The sequence below is a fragment of the Oryzias melastigma genome, linkage group LG6 (assembly GCF_002922805.2).
Source record: "Oryzias melastigma strain HK-1 linkage group LG6, ASM292280v2, whole genome shotgun sequence".
Classification (NCBI taxonomy): Eukaryota; Metazoa; Chordata; class Actinopteri; order Beloniformes; family Adrianichthyidae; genus Oryzias; species Oryzias melastigma.
The window spans coordinates 29,111,714-29,130,250 of record NC_050517.1 but is presented as its reverse complement, the minus strand read 5'-3'; the positions used below and the strand labels follow the sequence as shown (position 1 = coordinate 29,130,250).

At 44.0% G+C, this 18,537-nt stretch overlaps 2 protein-coding genes across 4 annotated transcripts in view; one reads left to right on the top strand and one right to left on the bottom strand.

Annotated features, from left to right (window-relative positions):
* The first annotated feature begins 174 nt into the window (after positions 1 to 174).
* LOC112151712 (bromodomain-containing protein 1) lies at positions 175 to 17,896 on the top strand. 3 transcript variants are annotated; one of them, XM_024280745.2, is made up of 11 exons: positions 177 to 446; positions 1,309 to 2,669; positions 2,843 to 2,999; positions 4,144 to 4,272; positions 5,478 to 5,606; positions 8,669 to 8,981; positions 9,336 to 10,055; positions 10,125 to 10,251; positions 10,513 to 10,643; positions 12,047 to 12,201; positions 14,256 to 15,469. In XM_024280745.2, the coding sequence occupies exons 2-11, from the start codon at positions 1,318 to 1,320 to the stop codon at positions 14,268 to 14,270; spliced, it is 3,228 nt and encodes a 1,075-aa protein (XP_024136513.1). In that variant the 5' UTR covers positions 177 to 446; positions 1,309 to 1,317; the 3' UTR covers positions 14,271 to 15,469. The 3 variants fall into 3 exon arrangements, with proteins under 3 accessions (XP_024136514.1, XP_024136513.1, XP_024136512.1); XM_024280746.2 differs by lacking the exons at positions 12,047 to 12,201; positions 14,256 to 15,469 and adding an exon at positions 17,765 to 17,896 and having other exon boundaries at positions 175 to 446; XM_024280744.2 differs by lacking the exons at positions 12,047 to 12,201; positions 14,256 to 15,469 and adding an exon at positions 11,730 to 11,983 and having other exon boundaries at positions 308 to 446.
* The window catches only part of LOC112151716 (chemokine-like protein TAFA-5), a 3,185-nt gene continuing 788 nt past the window's right edge, over positions 16,141 to 18,537 (bottom strand). The window contains exons 2-4 of the mRNA XM_024280757.2: positions 18,074 to 18,223; positions 17,788 to 17,915; positions 16,141 to 17,625 (exon numbers count right to left, since the gene is read on the bottom strand). Of these exons, the coding sequence (XP_024136525.1) occupies positions 17,617 to 17,625; positions 17,788 to 17,915; positions 18,074 to 18,223 (287 nt within the window). The 3' untranslated portion in view covers positions 16,141 to 17,616. The remainder of the gene's footprint in view (positions 17,626 to 17,787; positions 17,916 to 18,073; positions 18,224 to 18,537) is intronic.

The window sequence follows — 18,537 nt, the reverse complement described above, 5'->3', positions numbered from 1 at the left end:
ACAATTTATTGGGAAAATAAAACTACTTCCGGGTTTGCCCCACATGCTGGAAAAGCAGGCCTTTTGTTTTTTATTATGTTTTTTTAAATAAAGATTTTAGAAAAAACTGAGGCTCCCCTGCCGTGATGCTCTGCGTGCTGACGTCAGCCGCTGCTGCCTGCGCAGCCGCATTGTTGTTGGGGAAGAGGCTGTCTTCGTTCCTTTCAGAGGCTCAAACCGTCAAACGACCGGTGTTGACCCCCCCGGCCCGTTCACGGCCTCCGAGGCCTGAGAGTGGCTGCCCCCGTACCCCTGTGCTCTAGTTTGGCGCGTTTCTCGGTTTGGTGCGCGGCAGCTGCCGTGCTAGGAGCGCGTGGATTAAAGAGCCTCGAAGGCCGCGCGGCCATTGCTGCAATTTGGGCCCGAATCTTTGAACAAAACTCCGGAAAACAACGAAAAAGTCCGAGGTAAGCTCCGCTCTGCCCCGCGGATACTCTTGTCACAGACGCTGCGGGAGCGCGCGCTTAAAAAAAATAAAATAAAAGAAGAAGAAGCAGCGGCAGCAGTCGTTTTGGTCGCCATGTTTTCTCGTGCTAACCAAGTTGGCTCCGCACTGGACGGACTGTTCCCACGCGCTTGGCTCGCGTGCACGGGCACCGCTGCGCGCCGTACCGTCTGGCCCGTTCTCCCAGGGTGCAGCGGGTGCTCGTGTAAACGGGTTATCCGTTCTAGCAGTAGGCCAACAGGTTCCGGTTCGGTCGCTGTGTGTACAAACATTAAGGTGGAGAGTTAATTTTGGTTGTTGTTGCCATGGTTACACGCAGCTATCATAGGTAGAGGTCAGGTCTACCCCTCAGCCTATCCATCAGATTCTAAAGAGGGAAGCAGATCTTATGATAAAGCCTGTGAGCAACAGCATTCAGGGAGGAGGAGGGGGGCGTGGTTACCATGGCTACAACAATTTGTTCTGTACACAACGTGTACTGTCAGTGAAGATGGGCATCCTTGGTGCTTTGGAAATGTTTCTGTCTCATCTGGAGAAGCTGCTTTGATTACAGAATCATTGGCAGAAGAAAACACCACGACTTGCCTTCAAAATACATCATTTAAAACCAAGAGGGGCGCTCATACAGATCACCAAAATATACCTTTATTTCAGAGAGAAAGGGTTGAAACATGACGTTCCTTGCTTTCAGATGTTGAAGTGAACCAGAGTCAGAAAATGGGCATGCTTGGCTGTAGCAGTCCACTACTCAGTGATCTATCAATGATGGCTCTTTGTTGCAGCCATTTGGAGACACTCATTTTCTTCAACTGTGTTGCTTTCAGAAGTCCAGTATGAAGAAAAAAGGCAGAAACCATCGTCTGGCTGTCATCAAGAGGGACTCCTCCCCCATCAAACCATCACCCAACAGGGAGACTCTCACCTACGCTCAGGCTCAGCGGATGGTGGAGTTGGAGGTAGACGGCCGAGTTCACCGGCTCAGCATTTACGACAAACTGGATGTAATCTCCGATGAAGACCCCGTCGCCCAGGAGATCGTGGAGTGCAACAGCAACAAGGAAAACAACGAGAAGCCCCCACAGGTCCCGGTGCGCTCTGTGCGCCTCAAGAACAACCAGCAGAAGAAGAGCGCGGCACTCACCACCTCACACAGCACCAGCTCCGGGAGCCTGCTGGAGCCCAAGGTCCGACAGGTGGAGTACAACCTGCCGGTGGTGCCGAAAAGGCCGGCAGCTTTTTACAAATACACAGAGAGGACGGGGGAGGAGCTTGATGAGGAGGTGGAGTACGACATGGACGAGGAGGACTGCGCCTGGCTGGAACTCATCAACGAGAAGCGAAAGAGTGAGGGGGTCAGCCCCGTGTCACACCACCTGTTTGAGTTCCTCATGGACCGCTTCGAGAAGGAGTCGTTCCTGACGTCTCAGGATCGCAGCAACCCGCAGAGTCTGGTAGACGAAGACGCAGTCTGCTGCATCTGCATGGATGGAGACGGCGCCGATAGCAACGTCATCCTTTTCTGTGATTCCTGCAACATTGCCGTGCACCAGGAGTGCTACGGCGTGCCCTACATCCCGGAGGGGCAGTGGCTTTGTCGCCACTGCCTACAGTGCCCCTCACGCCCAGCCCAGTGCCTTTTCTGCCCCAACCAAGGGGGAGCTTTGAAGAGGACGGACGATGACCGCTGGGGCCATGTGGCGTGTGCTCTGTGGGTTCCTGAAGTCGGGTTCTCTGACACTGTTTTCATCGAGCCCATTGACGGGGTTCGCAACATCCCGCCCGCCCGCTGGAAACTCACCTGCTACCTGTGCAAAGCAAAGGGCGCGGGAGCCTGCATCCAATGCGACAAGATCAACTGCTATACCGCCTTCCACGTCAGCTGCGCCCAGCAGGCGGGTCTCTACATGAAGATGGAGGCTGTCAAGGAGGTGGCTCCGTCCGGCGCCTTCACCTATTCAGTCAAAAAGACGGCCTACTGCTGCAGCCACATGCCTGAGGGCTGCGACCGGCGACCTCTCAACATCTACCACGAGCCTTGCGCCCGAAGCGGCGCCTGTCACGAAAGACTTGAAAAAAAGTCCAAGTCCAAGAGCCTGCAGAAAAAGAAGCCGAAGAGGGTGGAACCTGAGGAGGAACCAGCACCAGAGATCCTTGTGAATTCTGGACCCAGCATCACCGCCTCCAGGTGAGCCCCATCCCATGAGGTGCTCAAGAGAGGTTACTGAGACAGTTCTGGTTTACATCTCTCCTCCCTGATGGACATCAGTCCGGGGACAGAACCTGCAGCTGAAGGAGTTCATAATCTTTGCATGTTTATGTTCAGAACTTTTACCTCTGTTCTTTTTTCCTGCGGCCCAGCTTTGACACCATCCTGAACCAGGTTGCTGTGCAGAGGAAGCGTCCTTTTGTGGAGCGAGTGCTGAACTTCTGGATGCTGAAGCGGCAGTCGAGGAATAACGTTCCGCTGATCCGCCGGCTGCAGGCCCACCCGCAGCCCCCAAAAGCCAAGCAGACGGTGAGTTCTTATCTCCTGCTGCTGTGGAGTTTAACGCTAGCTAGTGCTGCCAAACACGATTATTTTAGTAGTCGACTAATCGCAGATTAGTAATTCACTAAGTGGATGTAAAACACACATCTTAACCATCATTAGCTTAAAACTAACTAAAAACTATATATATATAATAGTATTGGCCGCTGAAGATGCTGAAATCGATAGCTGAAAACACTGAAGCTGATAGCCAGCTAAAATATTAGATGAATGCCAAATTATCCTTAAAAAACATTTATAAAGCCTAAGTTAGCCAAAACAGCTAGCATGTTGCTAAAATATTAGCAAAACTTTAAATTATTCTTAAAATACTAAAAGAAATTCTATATTCGCCAGAACAGCTAGCATGTAGCTGAAAATGTTTGCTAAATTCCAAAACTGCCTAAAAAACCTAAAAAAAAAAGCTCAAGTCAGCCAAAACAGCTAGCATGTGCCTGAAATGTTAGCTAATCTCTAAATAGCCTAAAAAACAAAAAAAGACTAAATTAGCCAACATTGATAGCATGCAGCTGAAATACTAGCTAAACTCCAAATTAGCCTAAAAAAACTGAAAAAAATCCTATATCAGGCAAAACAGCTAAATTCCAAAACAGCCTAAAAAACAAACAAAAAAAGCTCAAGTCAGTCAAAACAGCTAGCATGTAGCTGAAGTAGTAGCTAAACACCAAATTAGCCTAAAAAACTGAAAAAAGCCTAAGTCCGCCAAAACAGCTACCATGCAGCTGAAATATTAGCTAAAGTCTAAATTAGCCCAAAAAACAAAACAAAAAAAAAAGAATCCAAAATTATCCAAAACGACTAGGGTGTAGCTAAAATATAAGCTAAACTCCAAATTAGCTTAAAAAAAAAATTCTTAATTACCCAAAACAGCCAGGATATAGCTGAAATATTAGCTAAACAGAAATAGCCTAAAAAACCTTAATAAATGACAAAGTTCAAAAAGCTAGCAGAATGTTATTATTACTTTCAATTTTACGGCACTCTGACTCCATAAAATATAAAGTAACGACTAATCGACTATTAAATCACTCGTCGACTATAGTCGACTAGTCGTGGAAGCCCTACCGCAAGCTCACGTGTGCCTTACTGAACAGATGCTGGTCTCTTTCAGGACCAAAAGGAGTCCAGTCGGGCTCTGAAGGAGCAGCTGAAGGTGTGGCACCGCCTCCGTCATGACCTGGAGCGTGCACGCCTGCTGCTGGAGCTCATCAGGAAGCGGGAGAAGCTAAAGCGGGAGGAGGTAAGGCCCAGTTTGAGCGGACGAAGGATTCGTGCAGTTCTCAGAGGGAGGACGGCGCTTTGCTCTGATGCTCAAAATAAGAAAATGTTTTCTGCTGCTCAGGGTTCGGGCCCTTTTTCATGTCGTCTGTTATTTTTCTCAAACTATAGTAATTGTATAAAATTAAAAACTAATTTGTATATCGTCCCCCCTCCCTAGGGCTGGGTATCGCCAATAATTTCCAGAATCTATTCGATTTGCCGCAGCCTGGATCAATTTGATTCCAATTCTTTTTAGATTCTTTTGGTCCACTCAATTTACACATTCAGACACATTTGTTTAGAAATACATTAATAATCCATATATGTTTTGAAGATCTTCATATTAATCTGATATAGTTCACATATACTGTAAAATATTTAACATTTTATTGAAATAATAATGAGATTGTTAATAGCATACAGTGTTACATGGATTCTCATTTGGAGAAGCTTCAGCAATTGTTCTTCTTCTCCTGGAGGGCGTTCCAGTTTGGCCACTAGGTGGCGATCGAGCTATAGCAGTACACCTTATTTGAGAAGAAAAAGAACGTACGAGTTAAACAGGTTACTTAAAAAATATTTCCTTTAAAAAGTTTTGAAAATTCATACCTGAAAGTTTATAAAGATGTTTATTTAGTCAGCAATGTAAGTTTAGATTGACCCAGCGCTAGTATCAGCCGTCCTATGGGAAATACCATTATATGTTAGCATCAAGCTAGCACACTTTAGCATTTTGAGTTGGCTCAATCTCTACTTTTATGGATTGATTATTGATCTATCAATTGTTCAGTTTTAACAACCCAGCCTTACCCCTCCGGTCCAATCCTGCCCCCTGATTTTTATCGTCTCATCACTCACTTTTGGTCGTGTTTCCTTTTTAAAAAGACATCGTTTTTTTATCCTGCGTAGAAAAAGCCTTCTTCACACCACATGAATCTGAATAACCTTCGTCACATCTTCAACCAAGCTTCAAAAAAACTCCCAAAAATTTTTCAAGCTTAACCCCACCCCTATCTCATCAAAAACTTCCTTTAGGAAGGATTCCAGTCTGGTTTCCATCTCAACAGCACCTCTTTGTATTATTAGTCTTTGAGAGGATCGCACCATCCCTATATTTGTCCATTTAAGGTGGAATTGATTGACTGTGACGGGAAAATGATGGTGATTTGGTGTTTGCTCCTGCAGATGAAGCTCCAGCAGTCGGTGTTGGAGGTGCAGCTGAACCCCTTCAACATTCTGCTGAGGTCTGTGCTCAGTCAGTTACAGGAAAAAGACCACTACAGCATCTTTGCTCAGCCTGTGAGCCTGAAGGAGGTGAGCACGTCTTCTCTATGACCCGTGTGAACACCTGAGCACACCTGTACGTTTACAGACCTTCAGGGGTGTAAAAATTTAGACGCTTAGTTTGGATTGGAATTGGTTTATTTCAAGCAATCAAAATAAAAAAAAAACTAAAGAAGACAAACGAATATTAAACGACAATATGGGGCTTTTGAACAAAAAAATGGTCAGAGAGAACATCTTTCTGTCATTTTTATTGTCTGAAATTGTATTCATTTGTTAAGTGTTTACTCAGAAATCCCAGGAGTGTAACTTGTGAGCACAAAACATAACAGTAAGTTGAGCAGAACTGTAAAGACTTTTATGTCTGCAGTATTTCTCCAAGAAAACAAAGATGCTGACAAACACTCGTAAGAAACAAACAAGACAAACACAAAGAAGTTCCGGTCACATGTCCCAAATGTTCTATATCACTGCCCAGACTTCTTCAAAACAAACTTTTAGCTTCATCTTCTTGACAAAAATAATCAGCAAGAGGGAAACCTTCTCTCTGAACCGATTATTGAACCTATTGTGACGATCAGCATTTATATCGCTTCCCTTTGACACTACAGTCGAGGTCTGCTGACCCAGTGACCCGTTCTCTCGTTACCATGACAACGAGCCGCACCACCAATTAAATAGTCTGTTTTTTGTGAAAAAGTGATCTAAATCAAAAGATAGCATGTACTAAAAATGTATTGAATATTTTTCTCTTTTGTAAGTGACCATGTTATAAGCAGGTTAGTGTCCGATGAAGTTTTCAGAAATTAACGCACCTGTGGAAGCCTTAACCCCCCAACAAAATGCGGAAGACTCTGTTCTGTTATTAATCTACATTAATAAATATTAACTGATTTATTTTTTTACTATGGCTGTAACGAGTATCTAAGTGCTCGGATACTCACGATCTGCTATCGAAAATTACAACGTCCAAGATCGCTGATTCCTGATCTTTATAAATATATTAGTGTAGTAAAATATTATTTGGAAACAACGTATTTATTGCTCTGAAATACAGAATAATGATGGATTTAAAGTTTATGAGCTAAAATAAAGTTGAAAGAGCAGCATTACTGTCCCCGGAAGTAAACAAATCTTTGAAATAAAGTGTCGATGAAGCTTCCTGTTTTCAAAATAAAACTAGTGAGAGCTTTTTTGTTCAAAAAATGAGACCAAAGTTCCGCTCTCTGACATGAGTTCTAAAAGACAAATGAGCCTCAACACCAGATATTTAGCTCCAATGTTAACATTCTTTTGATTCTGGTAACTCTTCAACAGTTTGACCCAATTAACGAAACTCCAGAGGATTCTGAAGCAGAGAAACGCTGATATGCACAGCTGAAGGATGGATGTGATCAACGGGAATCAGCTGGTCCTGACACGGACAAAAGCGACTTTTTATACCGAATTTGTAGAAAACCAGAAAATTGGCATAAAAATAAATAAATAAATTTACAAACAATATTTCTTTCTATCTAAATATTTGTGTTTTTATCAGTTTTGTTCATTCTGATCCCCTGTACTAAATAGAGGCGTAAATGATAATAATTTAATAGATATGATTTTAATTTTTATATATCCAGTAAATAGACACACACATACCAACAAACATAATAAAAGTAAGAATCGTGGTTTGACTCGTGAATCATTGAGCTTGATTCATGAATCGAATCGCCACCTAAGCAACGATGCACTGCCCTATTTTTTATTTTTTTTTTCTTTTACAATTAATTTGTGTGTTAATGTTGACAGCAATAATATATTTAAGGAAGGTCAGTTTATAGCTTCTCTTACCAGCCAAACTGTTACCAGCTGTGCTAACATGAACAATTAGCAAACATGTTCAACCGTTAGAAGACTGGAGTGATAGTTACTGGAAATGGAGCCTCTAGTCACATTTATAGTTAATGCAGCAAAAGTCAGATATTTGCAGCGAAAATAGTATTTTTTTAATGATTTACCACAATAATAATGTAAAGCAAGCAATTTTTGTCAGGAAAAATCAACCTTCCTCCAACAGAAACGTTAGTTTCAGATTCAGTCTGTTGTAATCATAGACATATAGTAATCACTGGACAACCCACAGAAAATGCCTTACTTACGGTCTTTATGAAATTGGGCCAAAGTCGTCACCGTGGCTTCAGTGGATACAGTCGCCGCTGTTGTTGCCAATCAGGAGTGAGCTTGTTCGAAAGCCACACCCCTTCCACTAAAAGCAGCTCAGGAGAAGCTGTCAATCAAATGTTTTGCACCACATGCTTTTACTGAGGGATCTGATTGGTCACTTTCATTTTCTTCCAATATTGAAAAGATATCTTTAAAAAAAATGGATTATAATGAACGTGTTAAGAAGAATTATTCAGAGCTCGAATGATTATTCTGGCAAATAAAATGACAGAGAAATAACTAAATTTCTCTATGGAAGTCTATGGAACTTCCTATTTGGAACACAAGAAGAGAGGGGTTGACATGTCCAGTGATTATACAGTCAATGGTTGTAATCCAAACAAGGCCCCACTACCCACCCTCGGACCCTCGGCATTGGAATGTGCCTAACAGAAGAGGGTTCAACTGTCCCCCGCCCCCCCTCGACCAATGACAATGGACAGTGAATGACCACTATTATGGCTTCTGTTAACTGTTAGGTCAAGTGACCCTAACTTCTTAGGCCTTTGTTCTCCTTTAGCATTCTGATATCCAGTGTCACAAAAAAAGAAACTCGTTTTGCAGCACCGTTCCAGGATGGAAGAAGCCTCTTGGATAAGAGGCGAAAAACGTCTTCTATGAAGAGCCAGGTCTGGATGACCTTGATTAAAAGAATATTTGATATGGAGCCAACCTTCACTGGCATGGATAATGTAGAGTGTATGTCTGATTAGTTTATACTTATTTTAAAAAAAAAAGTTTTTTTCTTTTCAAACCAGAAACAGACAAATCGAATCCATTAAATATTATGTTTGTCAGTAGAGATCTGACATCCACCTCCACTCTCTCCTTCGTGGATTTGAATGTGTAGAAGACCAACTGGATCTGTCTGTTCTGGTTCTGTTCAGGTCCCTGATTATCTGGACCACATCAAGAACCCCATGGACTTCTCCACCATGAGGAGCAAGATTGACGCCCATGGCTACAGGAGCTTGGACGAGTTTGAGGCCGACTTCGACCTCATCATCTCTAACTGCATGAGCTACAACGCCAAGGACACCTTCTTCTACAAAGCAGCGCAGAGGATGCAGGACCACGGGGGGGCCATCCTGCGCAGAGCCCACAGAGAGGTTTACAGAATAGGTTTCGAATTTCCCAGCGGGCTTCATCTGCCGGTTGAGCCAAAGTTGGAGCCACCCCCGCCCTTCTCCTGGGAGGATGGTAAGATAATCTAAAGTTGGTCTTGATGTTTCATCCGACCCAATGGTTTCTTATTAAAGTGTGTTTGAGAGGACAGTAGAACCTTCAAAGGTTCAGCACATCATGTCATCATTGTAAATAAGAATTTGTTCTCTATTGATCCTTGTGCTAAAATAAAAGTTAAATAAACAGTATCTAAAGTAATGAACACGTGTTAGATCCGGCGTTTATTGGAGAGCGGCATCATTTAGAGACCGGGAGATATCCTGTAAATGTAACCATCCAGCTTATGTTTTTCTGAGATGATCTTGCCTGTAAGTGGGTCATTTTTTAAACAAATTTGAATTAAACTAATTGTATTTTGCACTGTTACAGTGGACCGCCTGCTGACGCCGTCCTACCGGCAGCAGACCCCCCCAGAGAGCCAGCTGAAGGAGCTCCTGCAGAAGCTGGACCTGAGTGCAGCCATGAAGCACAGCCCGTCCCGCAGCAAGAGGCTCAAGCTGCTGAAGAAGACCATCATGGAGGTTCGGAATGAGATCAGCTTGAAGAAGTCCCCCCCGCCGCCCCCACGCTCCACATCAGACCCGCTCCCTGTCCCCTCGGGCTCAGAGGAGAGGCAGACAGACGTCAGCGCACCACAGACGGAAAAGTCTTCATCCCCATCGATACCTCAGCCAATCAGCGCTTTGCCACAACCGGAAGTTCCCACCAGCACCTCTGAGCCACCTTACCTGAGGCCTGAAGGTTTCCCTTCAGACCAGAGCATCGCGGTGCGTGGTGAAGACCTCAGCACATCTACCTCAGCAGCTTTGGACTCCCTCAACCAGCACATTCCAGAGCAGACACTCCTCAGCTGCAACAGTCAAACCTCAGACGCCTGCAGCCGACGCACCAACGTACTCTTCCGAAAGTCCAAGAGCGTCAGTCCACAGAAACCCACCAGGACCCAGGAAGCGGCTCCGTCTCTGGGCTCCAAAACCTTCCTGTCTGTGGTTATCCCCCGCCTGGAGACCCTTCTGCTGCCAAAGAAACGGACGCGCAGCAGCAGCGCAGACAAGGACGAGGCGACGCCTGTCAAACGCCTCGACACGGGTACGTCTACCGCTCACACGTTACAGGGTTCCTTGATGCAGAGTCATGACGCATCACTCCTTCCTTAAGGAATCACCAACAGCACTGTGGTGGAAGAGGGTTCGGTTCCGTGTTCTGCCCGTTTGGTGGAGCCACGGCGACGCTGCGCCTCCGAGTCCAGCATCTCGTCCAGCAGCACCTTCCTGTGTATCAGCAGGTGAGGGAGAAGGACGCCGCCTGGCATCTCGGTCAGACAATCTTATAGGAATGTCAGGTTAAAAAAAGTCTCCTGAAAGCTTTAGTGCATTTATTTGTGAGAACAATGAAGTGCAGTTTGTCCAAATGAGCTGCTAGCAGTCCCAACATTTGATAGGATCTAATGTTGCAGCAGTCTGTCACACCAGACTGTCCATTTCCTGAAGCAGACGGCTTCATTTACTCGTTTTACTTCAAGCTTCATCTATCATGTCTCTTTCAGCTCCTCTGTCGCTTCCAAAGGCTGTAAAGGGCGTCTGCCGGCGTCCCGCCGAAACACTGTGGATGACCGGAGCGGGCTGACGTCTTGCTCCGAGAACAGAGAGTTCCTCAAAGCTGCCAAAATGTCTTCAGGTGAGGAGAGCAGAATCACAGGTCTAGAACCATGAAACCTGTGAACCAGACAGAACGGCTACGGTCGGCTTCTGCATGTTTGATCTGCAAGACATTTAATCCTGTGGAAGAAACTTGATATGATGACAAAGCTCACCTGAAACTCACCTGCTATTTGCCTGCATTACACATGCAACTCACCTGCATTTCCCTTTAAACTAACCTGCAAGTCATTTAAACTTATCTAAAACTCAGCTGCAACACACCTAAAACTCACCTGTATTTCACCTGCAACTCACCTGCTTTTCAATTGCAACTTTTATTAAACTCACCTGCAACCCTCCTGCATTTCACCTGAAACTTTCTTGAATTTCACCTAAAACTCACCTGCATTTCACCTGAAACACCCAAAACCCACCTGTAATTCACCTGGAAGTCATCTTAAACTCACCTGCAACTCACCTGTAAAGTTACCTGCATTTCATCTGCTTCTCACCTGCATTTCATCTGCTACTCATCTTAAACTCACCTGAAACTCACTTGCATTCTACCTGGAACTTATCTGCTGCTCACTTGAAACACACCTGAATTTCACCTGCAACTTACCTGAAACTCACCTGATATTCATTAATGAGACTGATGTCCTTGCTAAGCTGCAGTGCACGTGCACGTGCGCACTAACACATTAAGTACTAACACACATCAACATTCATTTTTGTCACTAATCAGGTCTGTGGTAACATGTGACCCAGAGGACAGAGGTGACTCTTTATCCAAATGATTCTGAATAGAAATGTACCTGACACCTGCAGGTAACGGAGGAGACGTTCAGTTTTATCGTGGTCTCATGAATCTAATCAATATAATCTGCAACCACAAAATATTTAATGATTTGTTATTAAAAATAATGGTAACAGTCCTAGTTTATTCCTCTGGTGGGTAAGTTGGAGGCACCCCCCAATCCAGAACACAGACACCAGCTCTGCAGCTCCAGGGTTAGGGGCTGCTCATGGTCAGTGCACGTGTGTGGATGTGCAGGTGTGCGTGTGTTACCTGTCTACACCTGTTCCAGCGGCCCTCATGACTCCCTTGTGATTGTTCCTGTAGAGGTTTGGAAGTCCTGCGCTGCCCCCCCCTGTGTTCTGGAGCCTCTTAAACTAGTTTGGGCTAAGTGTAGTGGATACCCCTCCTTCCCCGCCCTGGTGAGTGAGTGCCAGCCCCCCCGCCTCATCACCATCAGCCCCCCCGCCATCGCCCATGCTGTAGCTTGTGATGTGTAGCAGGAATGTCCAGCAGTGTAGCGTGAACGGTGCGAGTGCATGTGCGCGTGCATGCGACTTGTCTGTGCAGTTGCCTCGGCCTCGCATGCCGGCGCCGTCTGTCAGCGTTTCCTCTCAGGGAGTCCGTCTGCTCTCTGTCTGCAGATCATGGAGCCCAGAGCTCAAAAGACACGGCCGCGGGACCGAGGGGGGGGTCTTCCCAAGCCGCCGCCGGACGTTCTCAGAGCCGGAGAGCGGAAGCAGTTCAGGTCCGCAGAGAAACTCTTCCTCGTCCGCTTCTTCGACAGCAGACGCAGCTGGTGAGGAAGCATCTGTCTGCGCAGCTGCTCAGGGAGGCAGACGCTCCTGCAGTCACGTGATGTTAGCTCCTCAGGAGGAGGGAAGATTTTTGACTCCTCCTCCTCCGCTCATTTCCTTGTTCTTCACCCAAATGCTACTGGTTGAATTAAACTGATGACGGTTGGAACGTCATCTAATGCGTAATTCTTAACGAAAGCCTGAACTGAGCTGACAGAAGAATAACCAAAGTGAAAACAGAAGCTTCTGTGTCGGACTCATTGACTGGAGGAGACGTTTTCATCTTCACTCTGTAGAAACTCCGCCCCCTTTTTTGAGTCCATCACAGACATCGGCAACACACAATCAATTGTGACAGTCATGTTGCAGCCAGAAAACTGAATTTTAATTGATTTCCATTTACAAGTCGATGGTAAGACATGATTTGATTAACTATTGATCAATATTTTAGTCCTTTTTATATTGTTCTATATAGATTTTTTACCAGAACACAACTCCAGCTTGTGTTTTTGTAATTTTTCTGTTTAAACGATGCCTAAAAATCTCTAACTTAAGGAAGACGAAAACGTCCTGTCCTACTTTTTTTTGTTGTTGTTTTTTTTATCATTCTCTCATTATAACGAGATAATGGAGAATGAAGCGTCCCTTCCCTGCATGGAGACGCTAAGACTTTACCTTTTTTACAGCTCTTTATTTTGTGGTTAACAACAAAAACTGCTGAAGAGAACACTCCACTAAAGTTGTTTTTTAGTCTATTTTTTTATTTATTAGTGGATTTACGCTCCCCAAACGCCCTAATTCAGTCTCATCCTGGAGCCTCTCTATTAATTTCCCTAAATCCCCCAAACAAACAGATTGACAGAATCCTGGGCCGATGAGGGTGTTTGTGTGGTGTGCTCACTGAGCTCCGGACTTTAGCGGATCCTAACAGCCACTCGACCCGACTCTGTCCGCAACAATGCTTTGGTACAGTGGCCGACAGGGTTCACATAAATGCAAAAGAGATAACACAACGGCGAAAGAGGAAGCGCAAGACAAAAGCTAAAGCACAACGACAAAAGACATAACACAAAGACTAAAACCGAAGCACGAAGACAAAAAAACTCCAAGCAAAATGACAAAAGCTGCAACACAAAATAAAAAGACACAACGCAAAGACAAAAGCCGAAGCACGACGTCAAAAGACACAACACAAAAAAAGCTGAAGCAAGATGACTAAAGACACAACACAGCAACACCGTACTTTTTTCCATTTTATACAAATGGCAGCAAAGCAGAGACGTTTGTCAGAAACATTTTTGAGACCATTAAATCAATAAATTATATATTCAGTTCTGGTGTTTAAATGTTCTCTGACAAACTGCTTTAATTTGCTGCAGATTACTGAAAAATGACAAAAATATCTTCTAACGGTCCTAGTTGGGCTGTTTGGGTCCGCTTATGTCCAGAGCTCAGTGAACGCACCGCGCAGAGAAGCTCGTCTGCCCGGGGTTCTGTCAATCAAACCGTTCGGGGGTTTAGGGAAATAAATGGAGGCGATTGTTACATGAGACTGAATTAAGATGTTTAAGGAACATAGATCCACTAATGAATAAAAAATAGACTAAAAAACAACTTTTGTGGAGGGTTTTATTCTGCTGGGTTTTTTTTATAAGAGACTTAAAACAGGTGAAGTCTCTGCATCTACTGCAACGAAAAAACAACGTTTGTTTTCTCGTATAACAAGAAAACGATCCAATAATAAAGTAGGGCGGGTCATTTTCAGCTTCTGTTCTAACTCACTCTTGTTGCTCTTTCACGTTTGTGATGATGGGGTTAGTTAAGACTCCAGATATGAAACGTTTATGATTATCGGCTCTCTAGAGATTCTCAATGGAGTCATCACTGATTTGTCAGCAAACGGCATCAGGAAAAAAGTGCATATGTCAGGTTTTATTTCCTGGTTTGGAATCAGAATTCTAAAAAAAAGATTTCCATTAAACTAAAATGTGTAAACAAAAGTCGGATTGCTGCTAAACTACCTCGAGACATAAACACCCCCCTTCTCCCCCTCCAGGCAATGGCTTCCTAGATCCAAGATGGCTCCGATGGGGATCGACGAAGCCTTTGACCGGATGAAGCTGAAGGAGGCTCGCTCCTCCTCCATCCGCAAAACCGTGCAGCTTGCCTTCCAGCGTGCCGCGAAGCACCTGAACGCTGCGCAGCTGGACTGAGCCGGACTCGCCCACAACCGACTGCGCTCCCCCACCCACTCGCATTCAGTCACGCCCATTCCCCTTATCTCAATCCCTAAAGCCTTCGTCTCTACCACAAAGCTATGCAAGAAGGCGGGCAAATGTGGGCGTGTCTAAAGACTCGTTCAGAACATATTTCTGACTTAGTAACTGGTGCAAAACTCCTGCAGCAGTTCTTACTGCTCTGCAGCAGAAACCGCCTGACCTCTACAACAATCACACAACAGTCTGAACACTAAACCGCCTTTCCGGTCGGACGACAGTCGTCCCGCTTCAGTGACGCTCTGACAGCACTATTCTGGGACAGCAGAACTTTAGGAAAAACTGCTGTAACACAAACATGGCTCTGCAATAAGACTGACCGACGGTTGGGCCGCTTCACAACGGTTCGGTGTGACACTAACTCCTGTAGTGATCAGGTCTTCTTCATGGTTGGTGCTGTCCCCTCTGTGGAAACATCCTTACTGTAACTGCTTCCAACTAGTTTATACTTTTGTTTGTATATGTAGAAGTTCTCAATAATGGACTCTGTGGCATTCATTTGTGTGTTATTTTTGTTATTTTTTTTTTTACCTGAATGTTTGTACTGGACTACTTTATCTGCAGATATTTATATGAAAGCTCACACTTTAAATCCCCGAAGTGCATCGTTCACGCAGAAACCAAAAGGACTTTTTCTGTGAAGTCTGGAACAGCTGATCTGTGTGACGTTCGTGTGCTGTGTTGTCTGTAAAACAAGCCGCTGAGCCTGAGAATGTGCCTGTACTAAGTTATTGTAAAGATTTGAATATGCATCACTTTATAGAGGGAAAAAACTACACTCCTCGTTCTCTGGTGGAAATCTGTTAGGTTTTATTTTAAAGCATTAACTGCACGGGAGGGGAGGGGGGGTATTGAGTTCCTCTGAGTGTTGGATGTAACTATTTGGTACTTTAGGTGATTCTCTGGGAAAACAGTTCCAGCATCAGCGCGCTGGGAGGTTTTTTTTTAAATACTAAAACACTGAAATTAAAGTCTGTTACTGAGTTTCAACACATCTTTTAGAATATAACAGTTATTCCACATTTCGTTTTGTTTAGAGTCCATGTTCTGGTTTCTGACACAGTTGAATACTTTAGAGTTTTACACAAACCTTTATATTGTTAAATGGATAAATAAAATAATGTAGAGACGGAAATTTAAATGTTGAGCAACCTAAAGAATTTTAGCATTTTTACCACATTTGTGTTAAAAACCTAAAATGTGTTCAAATAGAAATACTTGGATTAATATGTATCTGTAGTTTACCAAACCTCAGTAAGAAAGTAAGACTGATTTCATTTGAATTGTCTTAACCACTTCTGCAACAATTTACCTAAATTTAGCACGTACAGATAGATATATGTAGCTGGAAATAAGTTCTGTGACGAGAATTCATTTTCCTGAAACTTAAGGACCAAATCCAGCTCCTGATAACACATCTACACGCCATAATACTCCACCAATCTTCTTTAGCTAATTTTTTTTTTTTTTGTCGCTTCGGTTGTGTCCAAATTCCCCCCCTAACTACTAAAAAACAATATAGTGCGGGAATATCTAGTGCCCTGGATTTTAAAGGTAATTCGGACACGACGCTCACTACTTTTTTTAGTTTTTTTAAACACCGGATATGACGTCACCGATTTCACAAAGTGAAAATAGAAATATGAACATTTCACGACGTTTTTTTATGACTCCACAGTGTTTTGATGGTGAAAATGATGATAGTTTATTCAAATATTACATTTAAACATGTTTTTTTGTTCGAAATTGTTCGACCACAATGCATTGTGGTCTATGTTCTCTAATCTAGTCAGCATTGATGCGTGTTCTTTGCAGACTTCTGGCAAATTTGGAATTAGTAGATTCGGATACCACTAGAAAATGGTGAATGCACTACGTAGTGATTAGGGGAGAATTTGAACACAACTTATGTCATCAGGTTTTACTCTTCTGGAAACCTCCAGAACCAGATCTGTCCAGTGATGCTGTGTTTTCTATCACTACTTGGCAGCACTTGGTGATGAATGCATCCATTGAGACCTGCCTCTTGGATCTACTGACTTGTCAGATTCATTCACATCAAACTCTTTTGAATCATCTCCTTGAAAGTCTGCTGGAATTATCGTGTTAATAATTAAAAGATTACAGTAAATCAAAGAACATAAACACTGGAGCGCCAGTGAACGGAGGTCGTGTGTTCTGTAGTTCGTACGAGTCAAAAGCTGAGATCTGGACCAACTTCAGACGGATCAGTTCCTTCCTGTTTAGACAGGTGAAAAGTCTGGTGCATCCATCCGTTCATCCATCCAACCTTTCTCCCCACAGAAAACAGTTCTGCCACGGGAGCCCCAAAGAGTGTCAAGGCTAGCTGGGAAATGTAGCTGCTTCTCTGTGTCTTGGATCTTCCCAGTGGCCTCTTCTTGTTGGGTATGCCTTGAATACCTCCAGGAGGCGTCTGTAAGAGACCTAGTCATCCTTCAGAGGAAACTCACTCCAGCTGCTTGTATCTGCTCGGACCTTCTCCTTTCAGTCCTGACTCAAAGCTGTGAAAGGAACAAAGACTGACCAGTAAACCCAGAGCTTTGCCTTCGACTCCGCTCTGGATCAGTAGAGCGACTAAACTGGATTGGAAGCTACCTGAAGGGGAGAGAAGAGCTGATACCTTCAGAGACCAGAATGGTTGTTTGTGGTGTCCCGCAAGGATCGTTACTAGGCCCTACATTGTTTAATTTGTATGTAAAAGAAATACTTAAAGTTTCAAGGTCATTAAAATTGGTATTGTTTGCTGATACCAGTATATTATTTTCTAATTATGTGAAAAGTTCTTCGTAAATTAAAAATTCAGTTCCGAGTCTGTAAGACTGCAGTCTGTATATCCTTAATCGTGTAGAATCAAGATTAAAGACGTATGAGGTGGTAGATACTCCCCAACAATCAAGTAAAACATCTGCTTTAGCTCTGGTCATCTTTGAAACTTTAAAAGATGGTTCAGCCCTGCTGTCAAATTTTAGAATGTTTTGTGGTCCACGACTCAAAACATTTTAAAGTCTCATTCCTCCATAGTTTCTTCACAGAGTCGGGCTTGAGGAGCAGAGTGTGGTTCTCCTTTCTCCTGGAAGCTTGTCTCATCCAACATTAAGAGATCCTTCGTCCATTATCCTGTCAGGAGACCTGAAGGGCAAAAGGATCCAATTCAAAAACACAACTTTAAAAATCGTTCTCTAAAATAATGAGACGGATTTAAGTGTAGGAGTTTCTGTGGGGAGTTTTTTTTCATAAACTTCTTCCTCTCTTTATTTATTCAACACAGATGGACAAATGTTCAAGTCTCACTGTGGTGGTCTTGACTCTCCCTCCTGGTTGTGAGCAGATCCAGCCCGACCGTTGATCCAGAAGATGACAGGCTTCATCTTTCAGACATGGAGACATCTCACACCACCGTTGAGTCCTGACCACGCCCTCTGAGGACGAAGGATTTTCACAATAAATGACTCCTCCCATTTTGAAAACACAGACATTAAAGGCAAAATTCTTCTTATGTTTTTTTTCCCTCCAGGGGTCACTACAGCCAATCAGCTCCCTCCATCTAACCTTGTCCTCTGCATTCTCTAACACTCACCATCCACACATGCCGGTCTGGCTCTTATTGTTCCTGCCATCTGTCCCTTCCTGCAGGCGCAGCGTACCGACTGCCGGTTGACCGTCCTCCAGGGCTGGCTTCTGTCTTCATCCAGAGTTACAACCTCACAGGTTCCTGCCTTCGCTTGACCTGAAGGGAAATTGAGCAGCAGGTTGAAGGGCCTGTGTTCTGACAGGATAAAATCACTTTAAAGAGCCACATGTGGATCTGGAGCCGAGGTTGCAGACCCCCGGCCTAAGCCAGTCTTAAGACTGAATGTAGGTCGTGCATTTATCCCATTCAGTCCATTTAATGATCCATTTATGATGGAATCCATAAAATAATATTCATACATAAGAGGATGGTGTTAGAAATATAAAATAGTTCATATTAATGAGGATGGCTCAGCTCTGATGCATGGACCACCACTGTTATATTGTGTTAGACATCTTTATATCCAGTCT

Bases quoted from the DNA above. Each gene is read 5' to 3' on its own strand.
- LOC112151712 (XM_024280744.2), top strand. From the start codon at position 1,318: ATGAAGAAAAAAGGCAGAAACCATCGTCTGGCTGTCATCAAGAGGGAC. The intron at 4,273-5,477 runs GTAAGGCCCAGT...TTGCTCCTGCAG, and splicing joins AGAAGCTAAAGCGGGAGGAG to ATGAAGCTCCAGCAGTCGGT. The intron at 10,644-11,729 runs GTGAGGAGAGCA...TTGTTCCTGTAG, and splicing joins AGCTGCCAAAATGTCTTCAG to AGGTTTGGAAGTCCTGCGCT.